Genomic DNA, 21,129 nt, shown 5'->3' with positions numbered 1-21,129 from the left:
GGTTTTTGCCTGTGGCGCATAGCCATTACACCAGATTCTTTCCAGATGCTGACAAGTATGTTTCAATGCCAGAAATACTGTGGTATACCAGTAGGGTAAATATGATATGTGATGTGAGATAACAGTCTGCAAAGGAGGACAGGCACCAAGGGCTGTAAGAATCCAAGGACAAGTTACTTACGGTAATGCTCTTTGCGGAGGATACTGTATCTAACTGTATATGCCTCACTTCTTGAATTCCCCTACGTGCTAGAATGGATCGGGATTTGTTTTCCCCTACCACAGCTCCCGCAAATAGGTTGCACCCTCAGATTCCGCAGATACCATGCCTGCATTGAAAATGCTGAGCTGTATATCGGCGCCATGCCAGCGAGTTAACACCCGTTTCATCAAGATAACTTCTACATCGGAAGAGTAAGCATCAGACAGTGTGCAAACCTGAAATGGGACCTTATGACTTACCACAAGTAATTCCATTGGGAGGAACCACTGATTAGACAAGAGTGTTACCAAAATAAATACCTTTCTCTTCTGATGAATACTTCTTACTGCAGATTCCTTGCATTCTGAATAGAGAGCAAAGCAGTACCCTCCCCAAAACAGGAAGTGGACTTTACACCAAGAAGTCTTGCAGGACTGACTAGGCAAAATGGAACTCCCTTCAGACCGGAGAATCAATATAAACGTGCCAGGTAAAGGTGTAAAAAACGGAAAAACTCCTAGCCAAAGCCTTAGAGGTGGCCATGGCTCTGGACGAATGAGCCTGGAGAACCTCAAGAGGCTCCTTTTTGGCCAAGGTTTAGCACATCATGATACAGAGGACTATCCACCTCAGTAAGATCCATTTCTGAACTAATCTGCCCTTCTTTGCACTGGTGAATCTGACAAAGACCTTGTCATGCATTCAGTGGCGCTTAGTTCGATCTATTTGGAAGCAAAGGGTTCTCTTCCGATCCAACTAATGAAGCTTATCTTTCTTAGAAGGATGTGGTCGAAAACAGAAAGCGAAAAGAGCGATGGTCTGCCACACATGGAAGGGCGATGCCGCTTTCGGTAGAAAAGAAGCCAGAGTCCTGAACACTATCTTATCTGGGGAAAAAGGTGGCTGCACTGACAGCACCTGAAACTCACTACCGTGGTTTGCCAAAGTAATTACGATGAGGACTTAGGAGGACTTAGGGGGTTATTATAACATTGGCGGTAAAAGCTGCTTACCGCCGTGCAGAAGACCGCCAACACACCGCCGCGGAATTCCGCCACAGCCATTATGACCCACAGCTCGGAATCTGCCAAAATCTAGACACCCACACAAGTCTGCCACACCAAAGCTCAGTGATAAACTGGCGATAACAAAACCGACACCGTCACGCCAACAGGAATACGCCCACACTATCATGACCCACGAATCCACGCGGCGGTCTTTCAACCGCGGTATTCCATTGGCGGTACACACCGCCGCGCTCAAAATACACACACATTTACAAAGCACATCCACATTGGACACATCGAAATACACACACCTGATACACATAAACACACCACTCCCACACAGCCAATACTATATAAAGCACACACCCACATCACCCACAAACCGCTACGACAACAATTGCGACAGAAGGCCAGAGAGAGACACCACCAGAAACAACACAAGCATCCACAGGCACTCAACACCATCCCTCACACAACATCCACGGACTTCACACAACACACCTCTAAATATCACCCCACACATCACAACACACCCCACCCCACACATCACCCACACCACCCCATGGCACCGCAAAGACACCCCAGGTTTTCTGAGGAGGAGCTCAGGGTCATGGTGGAGGAAATCATCCAGGTAGAGCCATAGCTATTCGGATCACAGGTGCAGCACACCACCATAGCTAGGAAGATAGAGCTATGGCGAAGAATCGTGGACAGGGTCAACGCAGTGGGACAGCACCCAAGAACCAGGGATGACATCAGGAAGAGGTGGAACGACCTACGGGGGAAGGTGCGTTTCCGTGGTCTCAAGACACCAGATTGCGGTTCAGAGGACTGGCGGCGGACCCCCACCTCTTCCCCCAGAACTTACAACATGGGAGGAGCAGGTCTTGGCTATACTGCATCCTGAGGGCCTCGCAGGAGTAGCTGGAGGAATGGACTCTAGTAAGTCAAACCTTTAACTACCATATCCCCCACCTTACCTGCATGCTAACACATACCCCCACCCTCGCCCTCACACATGTCCCACTATCACAAACCACACATCACAAACCCAAGCCCTGCATGCAACACCAAATCATGGACACCCTTCACCAAAGCATGGCCACTGCACATACCCATACACCCCCCTAAACCATTATCACAGAAGGTCCCACACAAGAATGTAAGCACTGGGGTACAGGGTCACCCCACCCATTGCACACCATGGCACATACAGACTCAATAACCATGCCTTTACACCCCTGCAGGACCCCTACCCAACGTCACCGGACAGGAGGGTCCAGACATGTACACACCACCCACAGAAGAGGCCCACAGTGATGACCGCAGCTCTGTCCAACTGGATCTAGATGACCAGCCCTGGCCATCTGGGACCTCGGGACAGTCGGTTCCCCTCACACTGGCACAGGCCACTACAGAGCTTCCCCCCTCTGGAAACACCAGCACAGCACCCACCCAGCGGGCCCTTACCTCTGTCCTCAGGACACGTCAAGCAGCAGTGTGTCCACCACTACAGGGAACCCAGGCTAACCCACCACCCCAACAACACCAGGGACCTGGGGGCAGTGGTAGTCGGCACACGGTTCAGGGGACAGAGGCCCAGGAAAACAGGGGAACTGGGAGGGCTGCTGTGCAACAGGGGGAGGACAGGCCCAGGGAACCCACTCTCCACGAGGCCCTCTCCAACATCATGGGAGCCTACCACCATTCCCAGGAGACTATGGCAACGATACTGGTCAAGTTTCAGGAGACCCAGCGGCTGCAGGAGGAACAGTATTTGGGGTTCAGGGAGGAACTCAAATCCATCAATTCCACCCTGGGCAGCATTGTAGGGGTGCTGAAGGAACTCGTCAACACCAGGAGGGACACTGTGGCACAACAAGGGGCCCCTGACACTAGCCTGGACGATGAACTGCCCACCACCTCCGCCGGCGCCAGTGGACAGGAGGCACCGCCACAGGACCACGACACCAGCACCCCACCCCCTGCAGATGGAGAACCACCCCAGAAGCGGTCCCTGAGATCCAGGACAAAGACAGAGAACTATGCCAAGACCCCCGCCAAGAAATCAGACAACCCTGATTGTCATCCTTCTGTCCCACTTTGTCACCCTGTCCATCCTTAAACTGGCCTAGCTCCACTTCCTAAGCCCCTTTGGACAATGCACCTGTGAGTCTAATAGACTGTACTCTGCCATGGACATTCCTCCACCATCACCACTGACCATTTTACAACCCCCTCCACTATTTGGCACCTAAATAAACACCCTTAAATCACAAAACAATCTGGAGTCAGTCTGTGCTTTCACAAATGTGTATTTGCAATAAATGTGGAAAAATGCTATATCCAGTGTAATGTCAACATACCTATGTCACACAGCTCTAGTCCATGCGGAAACAAAGCAGAGGTCACACAGTGGGACCCACATCTGTGAAATCGAAAGGGAAAGTGACAACTCAGTGTCCATAAACTGGGTGAAAGTGACAGACAGATGAGGTAGAAGAATTAAATCAGATGTAGCAGGCAGTGTTGTCTTCTTACCTGTGTCTCACTGGAAGTATTGTTGGATCACCGTGTTCCTGTTGTCTATGTCCTCTTCTTCTGCTTCCTTGTCTTCACTGTCCACAGGCTCCACAGCTGCCACAACACCTACATCTGGACCATCCTCCTGCAGAAAAGGCACCTGTCGTCGCAAAGCCAAGTTGTGAAGCATACAGCAGGCCACAATGATCTGGCACACCTTCTTTGGTGAGTAGAATAGGGAACCACCTGTCATATGGAGGCACCGGAACCTGGCCTTCAGGAGGCCGAAGGTCCGCTCTATAATCCTCCTAGTTCGCCCATGGGCCTCATTGTAGCGTTCCTCTGCCCTTGTCCTGGGATTCCTCACTGGGGTCAGTAGCCATGACAGGTTGGGGTAACCAGAGTCACCTGCAAATGTCGAGGGACAACTGTTAGACAACACTAACTCTTAGGGACATCCCCAGACACCTAGTCACACTGTATTGGGTCCATGTCCTCACCTAATAGCCACACACGGTGCCTCTGGAGTTGCCCCATCACATAAGGGATGCTGCTATTCCGCAGAATGTAAGCGTCATGCACTGAGCCAGGAAACTTGGCATTTACAGATGTACTGGTCGGCCAAACACACCATCTGCACATTCATAGAATGGTAACTCTTCTGGTTTCTGTACACCTGTTCACTCTTGCGGGGGGGACCAAGGCCACATGTGTCCCATCAATGGCACCTATGATGTTGGGGATATGTCCCAGGGCATAGAAGTCACCTTTGACAGTAGGCAAATCCTCCACCTGAGGGGAAACGATGTAGCTGCGCATGTGTTTCAGCAGGGCAGTCAACACTCTGGACAACACGTTGGAGAACATAGGCTGGGACATCCCTGATGCAATGGCCACTGTTGTTTGAAAAGACCCACTTGCTAGGAATTGGAGTACTGACAGCACCTGCCCTAGAGGGGGGATTCCTGTGGGATGGCGGATAGCCGACATCAGGTCTGGCTCCAACTGGGCACACAGTTCCAGGATTGTGGTATTTTCAAGTCTGTAGGTGACAATTACATGTCGCTCCTCCATTGTCGACAGGTCCACCAGCGGTCTGTACACCGGAGGATGCCGCCATCTCCTCACCTGCCCCAGCGGACGTGCTCTATGGATGAGAACAGCAATCAGAGGGTCAGCCAACACTGAGGTATGTAAACACAACTTAATAGGAAAATGTTTGAAAATCGACATATCGCTGTTTAAGTGTTTAAGCAAGGCCTAGATATGTGTGACGCAGTCAAAATAATTCCATGTGGCCCCCTGAAATGGCGGCTGCCTAACCTGTAATGTGGGACAAGGGGATATAAGGTAACTGCGCTGGCGTTGTACACCGTTGCGGTAGGCGGTCGAAGACACTATGGGTCCCAGGAGCCAATGACGATGTACGCCGGCGGTGACGGTACGCACCGCCGCGGACGTCACCGCCATTTTCTCTCTGTTCAATCACTTGATACCTGATCTTTGACAGGAGAGGACCTACACCGCAAGTGCTGCTGTGACCTCAGTCTGGAAGAGACAATGGCTCGTATGTCTGGGGAAAGGGCGCCTGCCTTCAGCACAGAGGAGTTGGTGAAACTAGTGGATGGGGTCCTCCCCCAGTACACGCTACTCTACAGTCCTCCAGACAAACAGGTGAGTACACTGTGAGCATGCTGAATGGGCAATGCCTGTTTGGAGTAGTGTTGATGAAAGATAGGGGGGGGGGCAGAATAAGGCGTGCATGATACGACGGTGAGTGCATGTGCGTCATGGCAAGGGTGGGGATGCGGGCCAATGACTGTGACGATGCGGACGGTTATATCTTCTCCTTTTCCCCTGTACTATTCCTGTAGGTCAGCGCCCACCAGAAGAAGGATATTTGGCATGCCATCACCAAGGAAGTCCGGACCCTGGGGGTCCACCACAGACGGAGCACCCACTGCCGGAAAAGATGGGAGGACATTCGCCGCTGGAGCAAGAAGACGGCGGAGGCCCAGCTGGGGATGGCCTCCCAACATGGAAGGGGTGCCCGTCGCACCATGACCCCGGTGTTCCGCATCCTGGCGGTGGCGTATCCGGAGTTGGATGGGCGCTTGAGGGTGTCACAGCAGCCACAACGGGGTGAGTACACTCATTCTGCTGATTCAGCGCGCATTGTAGGTGTCTGGGTGGGGGAGGTGGTCTGTGGGTTCCCCTAGGCCAGGGCGAGTTTAGTAGGCAAGGTCCCTTCTTAAGGCAGGCCCTAAGGCACCCCACCCTAAGGCACCCCACCCCCCCTGTGTTCAGAGCCAACTACACCTAGTCAGGCTCCTGTGACTTCCATGTGTCCAGCAATCGGGCATAGGCCTTGTAACCCATGTCCCTGTAATTAATTAGGGAACTCTTAAGTGCACGGCGTAGTGCAGGGGGCTTCTGTGTCTGTAGTGTCTGCCAACGGTAGCGGTATTGGATGCACTCAACATGTCTTTCTTCTGTCTTCCCCACCCCTTTTTGTGGTCTCCCTGTTCTTGTGTGCATTAGCATCATCAGGCGGAGGAGCAGTGCCACCGGAGCAGGAGGGAGCTGCATCCCACATGGCCCTGCAGAGCGACACAAAGGAGTCAGAAGCCACCAGTGGGACTGAGTGCGAGGGGAGCTCCACGGCGGGGACAGGAGCTGAGACCAGCGACACGGACTCCTCCTCTGATGGGAGCTCCCTTGCGGTGGCGGGCCCCTCTGTGCCCCCCCCCCCCATCAACAGGTAAAGCCGCCACCCCCCCTACCAGCACCGCCCTCCCAGCAGCCCCTCAGCGTGTGCCCCGTGGCCGCTCACCCAGGAGGGTGGGCATCTCCTTCGCCCCAGGCACCTCAGGCCCTGCCCCAGTCAGCCCAGCTGCCCTCAGTGAGGATGCCATTGACCTCCTCAGATCCCTCACTGTTGGGCAGTCTACCATTTTGAATGCCATCAAGGGTGTAGAGAGGCAGTTGCAACAGACCAATGCATACCTGGAGGGCATTCATTCTGGTCAGGCAGCCCAACAGCAAGCTTTTCAGACTCTGGCCTCAGCACTGATGGCAGCCATTGTCCCTGTCTCTAGCCTCCCCCCTCCAACTTCCTCCACCCAGACCCAAACCCCTGTACCTCAGCCTATCACAAGCACACCATCAGACCAGCATGCACACACGTCAACACACAAGGGCAGCTCAGGCAAACATAAGCACCACACATCCCACAGGCACTCACGCATCATACACATGCAGACATACCAACAGCCACTGCCTCCAATGTGTCCCCCTCCCCCTCGTCTCCCTCCTCCCTCCCAGTCTCGTCTCCACTCACACCTGCATGCACTACATCTTCAGCCACTACCCCCATCACCAGCACACCCACCACCACACCCCGCTCACGTGCAGTCAGCACCCCCACTACCATTCACACATCCCGTGTCCTCTCCCAGTGTGTCTGTGAGCCCACCTCCCAAGGTACACAAACGCAGCCACACACCCACCCAACAGCCATCCACCTCACGACAGCCTCCAGCCCATGCACCTTCACCCAAAGTCAGCAAACGTACACCTCCTACAACCACTACCTCTTCCTCCACTCCCAAACCCCCTCCATCTACCCTTCCCAGTGTGTCGAAAAAACTTTTCCTGTCCAACCTTGACCTCTTCCCCTCACCTCCCCCACCCCTTCAGTCTCCTAGGGCCCGCCTTTCCAGGTCCCAACCCAGCACCTCAGCCACATCTGCGGGAACAGTGGTGCCAGTAGTAACCGGCTTCTGGAGTGCGCCAGGCAGCAGGGCAGCCAGTGTGCCAAGGAGCCAGACCACGGACAGTCCCCCACCTCAAAAGCACAAAAAGTTAGCCAGTGCCCGGCGGGAGAGAGGCAAAACATCTACCACCAAAGCCTCTCCCAGGGGTACAGTTGGGAGTGTGAAGACAGCTGCGCCACCAACCAAGGTGGGGAAGGGGCACAGAAACACATGCAAGTCTGCGAAAACCTGCACGGCGGACAAGACCGCCACCAGCACCGCTGAACAAGACACCGCCGTCACAAGCACCGCTGCCAAGGACACCGCCGCCACCAGCACCGCTGCCAAGGACACCGCCGCCACCAGCACCGCTGCCAAGGACACCGCCGCCACAAGCACCGCTGAACAGGACACCGCCGCCACCAGCACCACTGCCAAGGACACCGCAGCCACCAGCACCGCTGAACAGGACACCACCGCCACAAGCACCGGTGCCAAGGACACCGCCGCCACCAGGACACCGCTGCCAAGGCCACCGCCGCCACAGGCACTGCTGAACAGGACACCGCCGCCACAAGCACCGCTGAACAGGACACCGCCGCCACAAGCACCGCTGAACAGGACACCGCCGCCAAAAACACCGCTGAACAGGACACCGCCACCACCAGCACTGCAGGCCAATGAGCGCTAAAGCTTCTGATGCTACTGAGGCCGCCACGAGCAGGATGAATCACTCTGGGCACAAGGCCCCCTCCAGAACCAGTGGAGAAGGCATCCACTACCTCTGTCCTTGGCAGGATGAAGCACTCTGGGCACAAAGCCCCCTTCAAAACCAGTGGAGTAAGGCAGCCACTACCTCTGTCCTTGGCAGGATGAAGCACTCTGGGCACAAAGCACCCTCCAGAACCAGTGGAGATTTACATCCACTACCCCTGTCCTTGGCAGGATGAAGCACACTGGGCACAAAGCCCCCTCCAGAACCAGTGGAGATTTACATCCACTACCTCTGTCCTTGGCAGGATGAAGCACTCTGGGCACAAAGCCCCCTCCAGAACCAGTGGAGTAAGGCATCCACTACCTCTGTCCTTGGCAGGATGAAGCACTCTGGGCACAAAGCCCCATCCAGAACCAGTGGAGATTTACATCCAAAACCTCTGTCCTTGGCAGGATGAAGCACTCTGGGCACAAAGCCCCCTCCAGAACCAGTGGAGTAAGGCATCCACTACCTCTGTCCTTGGCAGGATGAAGCACTCTGGGCACAAAGCCCCCTCCAGAACCAGTGGAGCCTGTTATCCACTTGAGAGACTGTGGCTTAGCACTCCCCAGGATAAAGCAGTGGGCAAACCACCCACTGAAGAGACTTGATAGACTGTGGCTTTGCACTCCCCAGGATAAAGCAGTGGGCAAACCACCCACTGTAAAGACTTGAGAGACTGTGGCTTTGCACTCCCCAGGATGCAGCAGTGGGCAACCCACCCACTGTAAAGACTAGTGAGACTGTGGCTTTGCACTCCCCAGGATACAGCAGTGGGCATGGAGCCCCCTTGTGGATATGGCGTTGTGAATTCATCCGGCTGAGGTGCCCCCCCTTTCCTTCCCCCTGAGGTGCCTGTTGTATTTCTATCTGATTCCCCACCAGTGTTCTCTCCGTTTTGATCAGGTATTGAGTGTGGGCCTCGCTCATGCATTTTGGGCCCAGTGGTCCATGGACTATGATGGTGGAATACCTTGGACTTGTATTCTTGGTGTATATATTTGTTTATAGTGTGTGTGTGTGTATATATATATATATATATATATATATATATATATATATCTATATATATATATATATATATATATTTTTGTTTTGTTTTTTTGATTACTGTATTTGAATAGATTACAAACGTTCGACTCATTTCCTTTTGTCCTTGCATTCTTCCAGGGGGGTTTGGGGGTTGTAAATGTAATGTATCAACATGTACTTGTGTGTGCGTTGTAGTGGGTGAGGGTGGGAGTGTTGCATGTGTGTTTCACTCTTTTTTCCCTCCCCCCTCCCCTGTGTCGTATGTGCAGTACTCACCGTGGTCTTTGCCGCCGTCTTTGTTGTTCCTGGTAGAGGAGCAGGAAGATAAAGGCTGGGAGTATCTGGAGCTCGGGTTCCATGGCGTCCTGGTTCCTCGTGGGGTGTGTAGAGGTGAGCGTTTTCCCTTCCAAGTCCTGTTTCCGCTGTGTTTTTGTTCCCGGTGAATCCGCCCCGGAAAAGGTGGCGGATTGGACTGTTGTAATACAGTGGGCGGAACCTTGTCTTCCGCCTGTCTGTTGCCGGTTACCGCCGCAGTGTTTGTTTGTAGCGCCGTGGCGGTCGGAGTGTTAAAGTGGCTGTCTATATTGGCGGTTTCCACCACGGTCGTGATTCCATTTTTTTTACCGCCGGCCTGTTGGTGGTTTTACCGCCGTTTTAACACCGACCACCAGGGTTGTAATGACCACCTTAGAGTCTTAAGTCAGCAACTTCAAACTACCAGCTGTGCATTGGTTCAAAAGGTGTAAAAATCAAAAAAGTAAGGAGTAAGTTAGGGTCTCAATACGTTATGGGGATATTTAAATTTCTTTTGTGTTCAAGTTGAGATTTGTCATTTGTCTTCATTTTGGACTTTGCGAGGATGATAGCCAAGACCGACACTTGGATCAGGAGCAGGTCTGTTTAGAATGTGTAGGCTTACTCTGAGAGGACTCGAGTCAACTAAAAAGAAAAGTAATGCAAAATGACATGACAACGTGACAGTTTCAAACAATATTTCAGTCATTAATTCTTCCAATCAGACCAATAAATCTGTGCTGTGGCCTAATGAATGGTATACAACTGATAGAACAAATAAGCGGAGGATGCCAGAGATGACAACCTTGCTGTACCTTTGCTTTCCTGAAAACACTCCAGTTATGAGTTAACATTGTCTCCAAATAGCCTTTGTCTGTCAGAGGCCAAGTCCATTAAATTAGGTGCTGCAAGAATCTTGCTGATCGTTTCGAGGCATGTTCTCATAATACAAAAGCAGTGTTTATTTTCTGCCCACTGTGTGAGTTACGCAAAGGCCACTGTATTTGTTTCATGGCATCTTGACCATCCTTTACTATTTGTATAAATAGGGTTCCAGGAAACTAAACGTAAATAACGTAGCTATCGCTCATAGTTACATACTTGCTGTGTACCAATAAGCACGAGGAACTGGATGTATAGAGGACCAAATTACTAAAAAAAAAAAAAGCAAAAATGTTTCACCCCACAGCATTAAAGGCTTAAACGTCGCCAAAGACAGTCACACCACTAAACTTTCCGGAAATGGATGGATCAACACAATCTTAGGTTTGAAGGTGCTGGGTAATTGGCTTCTAGCATTCTGCTAATTCAGTAAAAAGGTAGAACACAGCTTTTCGCAAGCAGACAAAACTGGACCAAGCAATGACTGATATGATAAAGAGACTCTGTCATGGGTGGTACTACATTAGAGATTCTTGTGAGTGAATGTAACCTTACCTTTGTGGTGGCCAGGGGAGGGGTCTAGAACCCCTACAGCTTTTTATTTATCCAGGTAAAAGAGTTGAAATTCTATGTAGCATGTCCAGACATATAAGAGATTTCACTACTGGGTGAGGTGCCGAGCAACCGTTGAATTTTCAAGATCCAACCAAAGGCTAGAAAAGTCCAGTGGTGTAAATAAATCATCCATCTCACTATATTCATCCTCAATATGTTGACTGCAATAGACATTTCTAAGACATCAGACAGAGTGGAGCAAAAAGAGAGCTTTGAAATGTACAACCTTTTGAGAGGGAACATCTGCAACCCTGTTTTCCAACAGATAAGCTCTTCTTGGTCACTGATCATTAAGTGAGAATTAGTGCTGGGAAAGGTGCCACAACTGGTGTCAATGGCACTGTAACTAGTGTAGTGGCTAGAGCTGTATATTACTCTCAAATGAATACGTAAGCTTCAACTGAGGTGATGCCAGAGGTGGACTCTGAAAACATCGTAGTGGCACAGTGAATGATGTTGGAGCAGCTGACATGAGTGAAATCAGTGCTTTTGGCTACATCATGATGCTTTTAGGGGCATCAAAGGATGATGCAGCAGAGCAAAATAACCAAAATCATATACATAAAAGCCTCTGTCTGAGAAGTACTGATTAGGAAAAGCATTATGCAATTTGAAGAAAATCAGAACAAGCTACAAAGAGGTACTTCATGTCTCTGTACACTGGGATTTGCGCCTCAGATTGAGGGACACAAGAGGAAATGGAGATCCTCCTTCAAGAGAGAAGAGTACCTCTTTTTTATGTGTTATGTTTTTAGGTTTGGATGAAGAGCTCTCTCAAGAAGCCCCCGCTTATGGTGACTTCTATTAGCCTCCCTCTCCTTCAGAGTTGTTTTGTGCATCATCACCCATCTGTAATAGTGGAAGAAGTTGTGGTGAACACGAAAACATCACTTAAACGAAGTATGAGGGATAGAGGTGGGCAGGCGCTACAACTCATACACAGTTTAGTTACAGATCTATTTGGGCGAAAAAGTGTTCCCATCTAAAGGTGAGATCAAACTGAAGAAAAAAAGTTGGAAAACGGAGGAAGCTCCTTATCTATAGCTAAGGCGAAGAAACATCAGTGTGAATTGTGTGTCCTTTTATGGAACCACAATGTCATATTCACCAAGCCTATGTAGATTAAGGGCAGGAGTCACAACCATTCCACCTACTACCAGGCTGGAGTCATTACTTTAATTAATTTAGTCAGATCCAATCTGACACTTGGAAAGTTTATTAAAGGTGTGGAATCTGCGGGAAGAAATATCTACCTCAAAACCTAATTCAAAAATAATGAAGAAGCTGCTACTATAACCCTGCATGTGTGTGAATCTTTCCCACATCCAGAATACCCATGAAGTCATCTTTCAACACAATGATGAACGCACATAAAAACACACTGATTAAAAAAAAGCTTTTTTTCTATTCCAATTTCTTTTCTTCTTGAATACAGAGCTTCAGAGGGCACAGCAAATACCAACATATAAACAATCCCTCCAAAGCAGGATATAAGTATTTTAACCTGAAAATGTCACTGAACCAAAATTATCTAACTCTAGACCTCAACGTTGGCAGTTCTGCAGATCCAGAGGAGAAATGCAAAGAGGAGCCTGAATCCTTGGACTAAAAAAGCACTGTGGGAAGGCAGGCAGATTCTCTTTTTACATGCACATTTCACAGGAGGAGAAAGACAAAAGAGTCTAGTGACTTGGGGTTTTGGTATATAGCCTAATGTTGTGGGAAGGAAGGCTCACTACTAGGACATGTAGGTGATAAATATCGGTGACTAACATTTTGTTGACAGAGAGGGAGAAAGACAATAAGTTGGCAAACGCTACCATGCAAAACTCTAAGCTTTATTTCACTTTTATTTATAGATTTAACAATGCTAAAGTATTTACTTCTTGCTCTGACAAAAAATGAAAAATATAGGAGCACTTTCCTCTTCAGGAGAGGTGGGCTTTATATATTTATATATATTTACAGCTACGGAGACAAAACCTCTTCTCCACCACAGTCAGAGGAGAAGAGTGATCAAGAAAGTGCTTCACTGGCCAAAAGGATAAGCCAAAGAGCTGCAAATGACTTTTTTCATGACATATCAAAGTCTTTCAAAACCCGTAACACCTCCACTTGGCATCCACAATCACATGTGCATGTGTCCATCCCAAAAGTTAATTGCACCTACCTAGAAATGCAGGCAGAAACCTCAAAACGCCTTTGGGTCTCTATTTCGACTCACTCTGCCATACAAGAGGTCTGTTTTTGTTCGAAATTGTTAACCCTTGCCAGCAACCAGAATGCATGGTACCTGGCAACAATGTCACCCACCAGATACACTTCCCTTAATTATTTTCTCTCTTGATATTTTCATTCTGCCAATTGCGCAGCTGGGTGGAGGGAGTGAGCGGGTGTCATCGGCAAACACCACTGTTCAGCCCAAAAACACACTCTGTTTTTTCAGTGTAGGGCATGGTTAATGTTGTTCTGGTTAGCGTTTAGGACCAAGGCCAGCACCTATTAGGATAAGAGATCAAGATCTATCTCCTCTAACTAGAAACAGTTTCCTAGAGTATTAAAGAGGATGTATACGGCACGCACACATCAGAATGCGGTCACCATTGTCATATAAATTGTATTGATGCCTTTCATAGCATAACACCATCTGCATGGATCAGCCCAAAGCTGCTCTTGGTTTGAATCTTTAAGGCACAGAACTGCTACAGCGGTGCCAAAACTGCACACACACACCGAACATCTCTTCAGTATGAACAACTCTTACAAGAAGGATCTGTCTAGACGTAGCTTATAGCGATGTTGCGCTGAAAGGGCATCATCTACATCTCATTTCTTTTCTCTCTGAATCTTCTGAGCACGACCTCATTGCCCCCCTCCCCGAGTGAGCTCTTATCTAGCAATACAGAACCTTGATCTCCGTCACTACAGGAGAATTACATGATCATGACCCTCTGCTGCCTGTTACCCAAATAGATATATGCTTGCTCTGTGTTAAGTAAGGTAGCACAGCAGTCCCCTGACTTCGCCATCTCTTAGCACTACCTACCAGGCACCTAACAAGTCATCATACTGCATATTTATGTCCACAACTCTGGAGCCGAAAATCATCTTTTCATTCTTCAATCTGCACCCCTAGGGCAGTGGATTATCTTTCTTATGATGCATAGTCCCAGATCACCAAATCATCCTGACCGCATTTCATGCCCACAGTTGAAGAGCACATCATAGTCTTGAACCACTTTGTCTCTGCCTACATTCACAGGTTGGGGCACCATTCCAAAACGCTCCTGCCTACATCTGCAGAGAGGTGCATCATCTGGAATCTCCTTAAACAACATCGCCAGTAGCATAAATTCCTAGCACCAAAATCCAGAGAATGACCTGGCTCAAATTTCTGTTCTTTTCTATACTCACCTTCCTCTTGCCAGTCCAGAACCCCCTCATAACTATCGGACTCCTTCCGACAGTCATCAAGTAGCACCTTACATCATTCTGAACCATAGCTCCTTTTTCACTGGCACCCTTTGAACAGGGTAATTTCAAATCCCAGTAGAGCTGCTTACAGTCCCTGAGCAGGACATGTTCTGCCCCACCAACAAGCAAACAGGTCTATAGCAGGGCATAACTGACGTAAAGCAGAGGTCCCTAAGAAGGCTATCATCCTAACTAACCTGAGTCATAAGCGCCAGAGTAGGGCATCATTGTGACAATGTCAAAGCAAACAACCTCTGAGCATGACTTCATTGTAACACTTTGCCTGTGTGCTTGAAGGAGTATGTCAGAGCATCTTCAAGCTCATAAATCTGCCCACATTCCTAGGGAAGGTCATTATTCGGAGCACACAGTCTTAATTATGAGCATTATTCTGAGCTTTTCCTGCCTACATTTTCGGTAGGCCTACATTTTCTAAGCAGGCCTTCATCTCAACTCCTTTTTAAACCCACATCTACAGGACAGGCATGTTGTTATGTGAACCCTGTTCTGTAAACACAGATCGACATAAGCTCTGCAGGTCCCTTGAAACTACCGCTCCAGAGTTAACCACTCACTCACCATGCTCCAAGTTCCAGAGTGAGTCGCATTTGCTGTCTTCCTGCATTCAATCACTGAGCAAGGCAAAGATATCACTCTAAAATCACTGTACAGAGTTCAAGATAATAGCATTATATTAGCCCGCATATTCCAAAATAAGAACCAACAAGGTCATCAAAGAGGGGCACCTCTTATGAACAGTGAGCTGGGAATCATAACTGCCCTACAACCTCAAAACTACAGCACCAAATGAGGACATAGTTGCAGTATTTCCCGGTTATCACCAATGAGCAGTGAATCATACTGAGCCTCTCTTCTAGGATAATCAAAGTGTGAGTGGTGGGTAACATCCTGATCTTATGCAGCTCATCATACAGTAGAATCATCCTGACCACTATCATACCTACAACTGACTCTGACCAAAATATCTTAAAGAAACAGCTGCAATTACACCTTCAGCTAAATTTAGTAGCATACAAATCAGGTATCAGCGATATCCAAGGTGAAAACTAATACACATGAGCACAGAAGATCTGGTCTCACAAACAGCAATTGTAATGCTCTTGTGCCAGAAATGTTGACAAACACCTAATGGCGAGTGTCCCTCTGAAAGAAAAGACAGCACAGTGCTAGACATACTCAGAGGAGTGCATAGGTGGGCAGAGAATGTGTATGTTTAACACAATGCAAATAGAAGGGACCGAAGAGTGGTAGAGTGCTTAAGTCACATATAAGGATGAAAGACAACCGCTTCTCTGGCACACTGGACCTTAATCAAAGTGCTTCAGTCGTTCGAGACCCAGGACACTAAGAAGAGCAGTACTAGAACACACAAGTAAAAAAGCTGCAGAGAATGAATGTGCACAAACGTTGCTCCAGTACGTCTTCCTAACATGCTTCCCAACCATCAGGTTTTAGCTGTCTCTGGTACCACCACATAACAGCTATCAGATGTAAGGGAAGGTTACCTTTTTTCTCACCCTTTTTGTCCTTCTCCAGCAAGCAAAAATAAATATAAATGGGACAATGGGGACCAGAAAAACAGTACGTAAAAAATTAAAGAGAAAGAACTGCATGACTGATTACACTGTCCCGCTGAGTCCATGCAGTGTAAAGCAATCCTAGATATACACTCTTCATCCGCAGGCCTTTCTTCTCGTCCTCAACATTTAAATGTGAGTAGGAAAGGTTTTGCGACCAACTGCCGTTAGCTGTGGCTTTCAGTTTGAAGTGGCAGCAATTGGTTTCTCCAGTTCATGGTCAAGGGTGGATCCATTGGGATGCAGGTTGCTGTAGCACATCTTGCAAACTCGGCTGGGTTCGAACAGTTGTTGGCTGGGAACAGGCACCTTCTGGTTACAGCAACTGGAGCAGAAAACATTCCCACAATTCCTTCACCACGGAGAGGCCGAGCCAATGACGAGTGTGAAAAGAAATACAGAAAAGCATACATTGATCAGTACAAAGTTTGACACTTGTTTTTTCTACACTCGAGCAAATAATTCTGTTGCATAATTCCTTTTAAATTCTCTCATTCTCTATATCAATGTCAGTTCTTACGCGCTACACGGTTCCTGCACACTGCAGGTCCTAGATGTTCCGTACATGCTTAAATACACACTTCTAGTTTTGCATGCCAATTGCACCATTCATCTTTGAAACTATCTAAACTTCTTAGTTTAAAGAACTTCGTAAGATCAATTAGTTGTGCCATTATTTCCTTTTTGGCAACGTGTCTCAACCCATTTGTGCCAAGTCAATAAAACAGTATTAATGCAAAGTATCCATTTTTTAAAATATGGAGACCATCGAGATCACCTGATTAGACTATGAATATATGTTCAAACAACAACGAGCAGAGCTGTAATATACAGCTCTAACACTTGCATTATAAATACGCAGATAGAGAAAACTTAATCAGTGTGGGAGATTAGCATTGTTAAGAATCGTAAACACTGCAGCAGATATGACTATGTATCCGAAATATCTGTGTGTTTTCTCTCACTTGCTTCCAAAAATTTCAGGTGTACAACATTCAGGGGTGAGTAGTAAATGTGTTATTCGCCAAAAATAATTTAATGTAACATGAACAGTTAAGAGTTTTTTGAAAACCAACTTGCACTCCAGTATGTACACCATTCTTAGTACAGGGTTATTTTAGACAGAACATGAAAAAATACAACTAATTGGGCTAAGGCAACACGAAATTAATTGAATCTTACGATAGGGTAGATTAAGGGCCTGATTACGACCATGGCGGATGGGATGCTCCGTCACAAATGTGACGAATATCTACCCACCCTTTTACAAGTTTCATAGGATATAATGGAACTTGTAATACGGCAGACGGGATATCCACCACGTTTGTGATGGAGTATCCCATCGCCTAAGGTCGTAATCAGGCCCTGTGCATCTCTAAAAGTTGCATTTGGCACCAACAGTGGGGAATGGAGCACAGTTCCAATGGATACAGGCGCATTACACAGAGATCTCGGTGCACGAGGGCACAAAGTGTAATTCCGATATTTTGAAGATGGAATATTGGCATTACCTGGCAGATACTGCTAACAATTGTAGGCTCCTCACTTGGCCATACAGATTATGCCATTGACTCTGATTCAAACACTCAGCGTGACAGTTACATTGAATTGGGTTTTGCAAAACTAAGGTAATGTTCATAGACTATATTCATGAAAAAATAGTTTTCCCTTCTGAAAGCAAGGGTAGGGAATAAGAGAAGAATCGATAAAACTATAGGGTACAGAGATACTGTGATTTCAGACAGAAGCAAATGCATGTATTGAAAAATAAAACTATAAACTATGCATAATCGTAGGTACTCTTGTACTCTAACATTCCGTTTTACCACTTCCAATTATTTTAAAACAAATAAACAAAAACATGTGCTTTAATGTACGATATAGCTCCTCCTGCCCATCCCCGGCACAGAGGGGTTCATTAAAACGCATTATACTAGAGAATGAACAAATAAGTAATTACTCTATTGCTCCATACTCTCACACACCAAATAATATATCATCTGTCGTTGCAGAACAATGGGATAAAGTTATAAAAGAAGATCGTCCATTTTGAGTGGTGCACAAAAAATATTCTTTTATTATCGCCAAAAGTATGTGACAGTGGAAAAGAAAAGATTACTTAATTGTAGTCCTGGTTCTGCTCTCGGGGAGTCTTTTTAGTTATACACATTAGAACAATTCCCTGCTGTGTGTGTGGAGCACTTGCCATAGATATAATGTCTATTCAGATGTGGCACAGGGTGTCAGTGACCATCTGTCAGCAACACAAAAGGATGACTGATTGAGTGCTGTAACTTTTGAAACACCCCCAGTCACCGATCTGGGTTCAATCCATATTTTTATTGCTCACCATGCCACCCCAGTTTGTACCCAGCCATATGCAAATCAGTCTTGACCCTGTTCCCCATGGGAAAGGTCCATCCTCAACTGCCAAGCCAGGTCCTCTCCGGACCAGAAACAAGTATTCTGAGACCGGTTTCAGAGTATCACCCTTCATCAGCCAGGCTAGCTTAAATCCGATGGCACAATGAGCACAGGAACCAGGTGGGGGCAAACACTTCCTACTTAGGGCTACTACAGCAAAGGATGATGGATGGAGTGACCAGATGTGGGTCCTGTGCTCACTGTGCCACTGAATTCAAGCTAGCCTGACTGATTATGGGTGTTTTCTAAACTGAAAGGAATTCTCTAAAGAATCCCACACTGACATTTGGGGCCTCACAATGGCTTCCAAATCTGTTCAAAGGATCACCTGGTCATTCATCTTACGTATATCATGTTCATATGGAGGTACTTTGGGCACTTCAGACAGCCATTCTTCTATAGTCAGGAATGTTTGTCTCCTATGGCGTAGATTGCATCCTTTTGCAGTCGCAAGCAATGATGCAAACTATCTACACCTGTGATTAGTAGAGATATTATAGTCTGACAAGCCATACAATAAAGTTAGCTGGGAGGATGAAATTAAAGTAACACTGACACTGTCAGATTTTTTTCTATATCTTTGCTCAATATTGTTAAACCACTCCACAACATGAGATGAGGTCACCATCATGCTCAGTACATCTTCAACAAACAAACTGAGGTAATATTCCACATTTATACAATATACATTGTGTCCAGTGCTCACAGTAAAAAAATGAAAACAAAGTATTTCAGCTTTAATTCTCTCAAAATCTGAGGAAAGTAAAACAGACCCCCTACACTGGCATATAATCATGGATTAGGATAACTTGCCAAAAATATTTAGGCAGCATTTATCATCCGGTAGATTTCGTACAAGAACAAATCCCAAAGCATCTTATTAGGAAGTGGGTCGAGGATGTTATATGGCTCCTGCTAATTTAGCAGTACTGTGTATTAGGTCAACAAAACTTCACAATATGGAGACTGAGTCTTACATCCACAGTGAATGTTGGTTTGTTTAGTTAGCTCACAGTACCACATCTAAAACCCCTCACCTTACAGGGTAATAGATGTGGTTGGTAACCTCAAACACATCCTCTCCGATTCTCAAGGAATTCCTGGAAACATATCGAAACCTTTTCGTTCGTCACTTCTGCATGCCCAAAGTGTCACAAAAAAAAGACACGATAATACAATTTCAAGTATTTATTGAAAGGTTCTTATCCTTGTAAATAAAACATGAGTTGCAATTATTTAGCAGATGAGACAGATCATTTTATATGCACAAACAATTCAAGCATTATAACTGCTCCAAATGGTATCTCTGTCTGTCATTAGTACCTAGGCACTAAAGAGAGCACAGCAGAAGTACCCTTCTGCCAGGCTTGTTGGAATGATCTAACCCTATATATTGACATTAGGTGTCAGGTAGTCAGTCTTAGTGCATTAACGAATGCACCGGTCTAAATACACAGCCTGCACATTTCTCTTGCATGGCTATCATCCTTCTCAGGATGAAGATCGGGGCCATCTCAGTCACAGCTCACAGCAGTTCCATGCTGACTTCAGCTCAAAGTGCCTCTCGCCAAATTCCGCCCGGACGCTGTTTAAATAATAAAACACTATCCTTATTGTACTCTGGCAGAGGTGCAGAACAGCGTCTTTGGTTAGTCTGGAGAGAAAGAATCGCCACCAACAAGCACAAAAATATAACAAGGACATTGCGCGCTAAATGTGTGACCCTGGAACTAATTGTGCAGACTACAGGGTGACAATGCCTATCGGGAATAAATGTGTGTGGCACTTTCTGATGTCAAGGGAAAAACATGTGCAAACCACATCTAGAAAAAAAAGCTAGGTTAAAAACGAAAGCTAAAATGGAGGCTAACTGTAAGCCCTACATCAAGGATGCACAAACGTAGCAACAACAACAACTAGAGAACATTACTACTAAACAGGCACGCATCTCTCCTGTCTATGTCCAGGCAATAATGCTAACAAAACAATATACAGAGGTCCAACTGGCCACTTCACAAATTCTCTGAACAGGTGCACTTATCAACAATGCCAAACTAGGAGCCAAACCTCCAGTAGAATAAGCGTTGAGTCAAGAGGAGCCTTGTCCATAACTCATAGCAGAGCATAAATAATTAAATCAATGTGAAATACATTTACACATATTATTTCCTACTCTAGTAGGTTCAGGCCCAAAGAAGAGATTGTCAACTACTCAGAAAGAAGTAGTATAATGATTGATCACATTTCTTGGATCAAGTCTACAGAGATCGTTCTCTCTCTTTGAGGGAATATGTTGGGAAAATAAAAGCAAAGGAATAACTGGACTCACTTGAAATACAGAAGCAAGTTTAGGTAATAATGGTTTCATCCTTAAAGTAACCCTACGTTTAGAAAACATTGTAAAGAGGAAAAAACCTACAACTCACTAACCACCCTAGCAGATGTGATGACCAACAGAAAAGCCATTTTCCATGACACAAACGTTATCAAATAGGAACAAAGCATCTCCAATAGATGGCCCATCAGAGAACTAAATTTAAGCCCATACCAGCACTACAAAAGGAGTGGG

The 21,129-nt window shown here is 47.0% G+C and overlaps 1 protein-coding gene across 18 annotated transcripts in view; it reads right to left on the bottom strand.

Moving 5' to 3' along the window:
- Positions 1–12,886: 12,886 nt before the first annotated feature.
- MTMR3 (myotubularin related protein 3) overlaps positions 12,887–21,129 on the bottom strand; it is a 1,044,680-nt gene continuing 1,036,437 nt past the window's right edge. For all 18 annotated transcript variants that reach the window (XM_069214606.1, XM_069214607.1, XM_069214612.1 and 15 more), the window contains one exon: positions 12,887–16,488. In XM_069214606.1, the coding sequence (XP_069070707.1) occupies positions 16,317–16,488 (172 nt within the window). In that variant the 3' untranslated portion in view covers positions 12,887–16,316. The remainder of the gene's footprint in view (positions 16,489–21,129) is intronic.

This window comes from Pleurodeles waltl, chromosome 11 (genome assembly GCF_031143425.1).
Source record: "Pleurodeles waltl isolate 20211129_DDA chromosome 11, aPleWal1.hap1.20221129, whole genome shotgun sequence".
Lineage (NCBI taxonomy): Eukaryota > Metazoa > Chordata > Amphibia > Caudata > Salamandridae > Pleurodeles > Pleurodeles waltl.
Note: the sequence above shows the minus strand (reverse complement) of the source record. Positions and strands in the feature narration are given on the sequence as shown.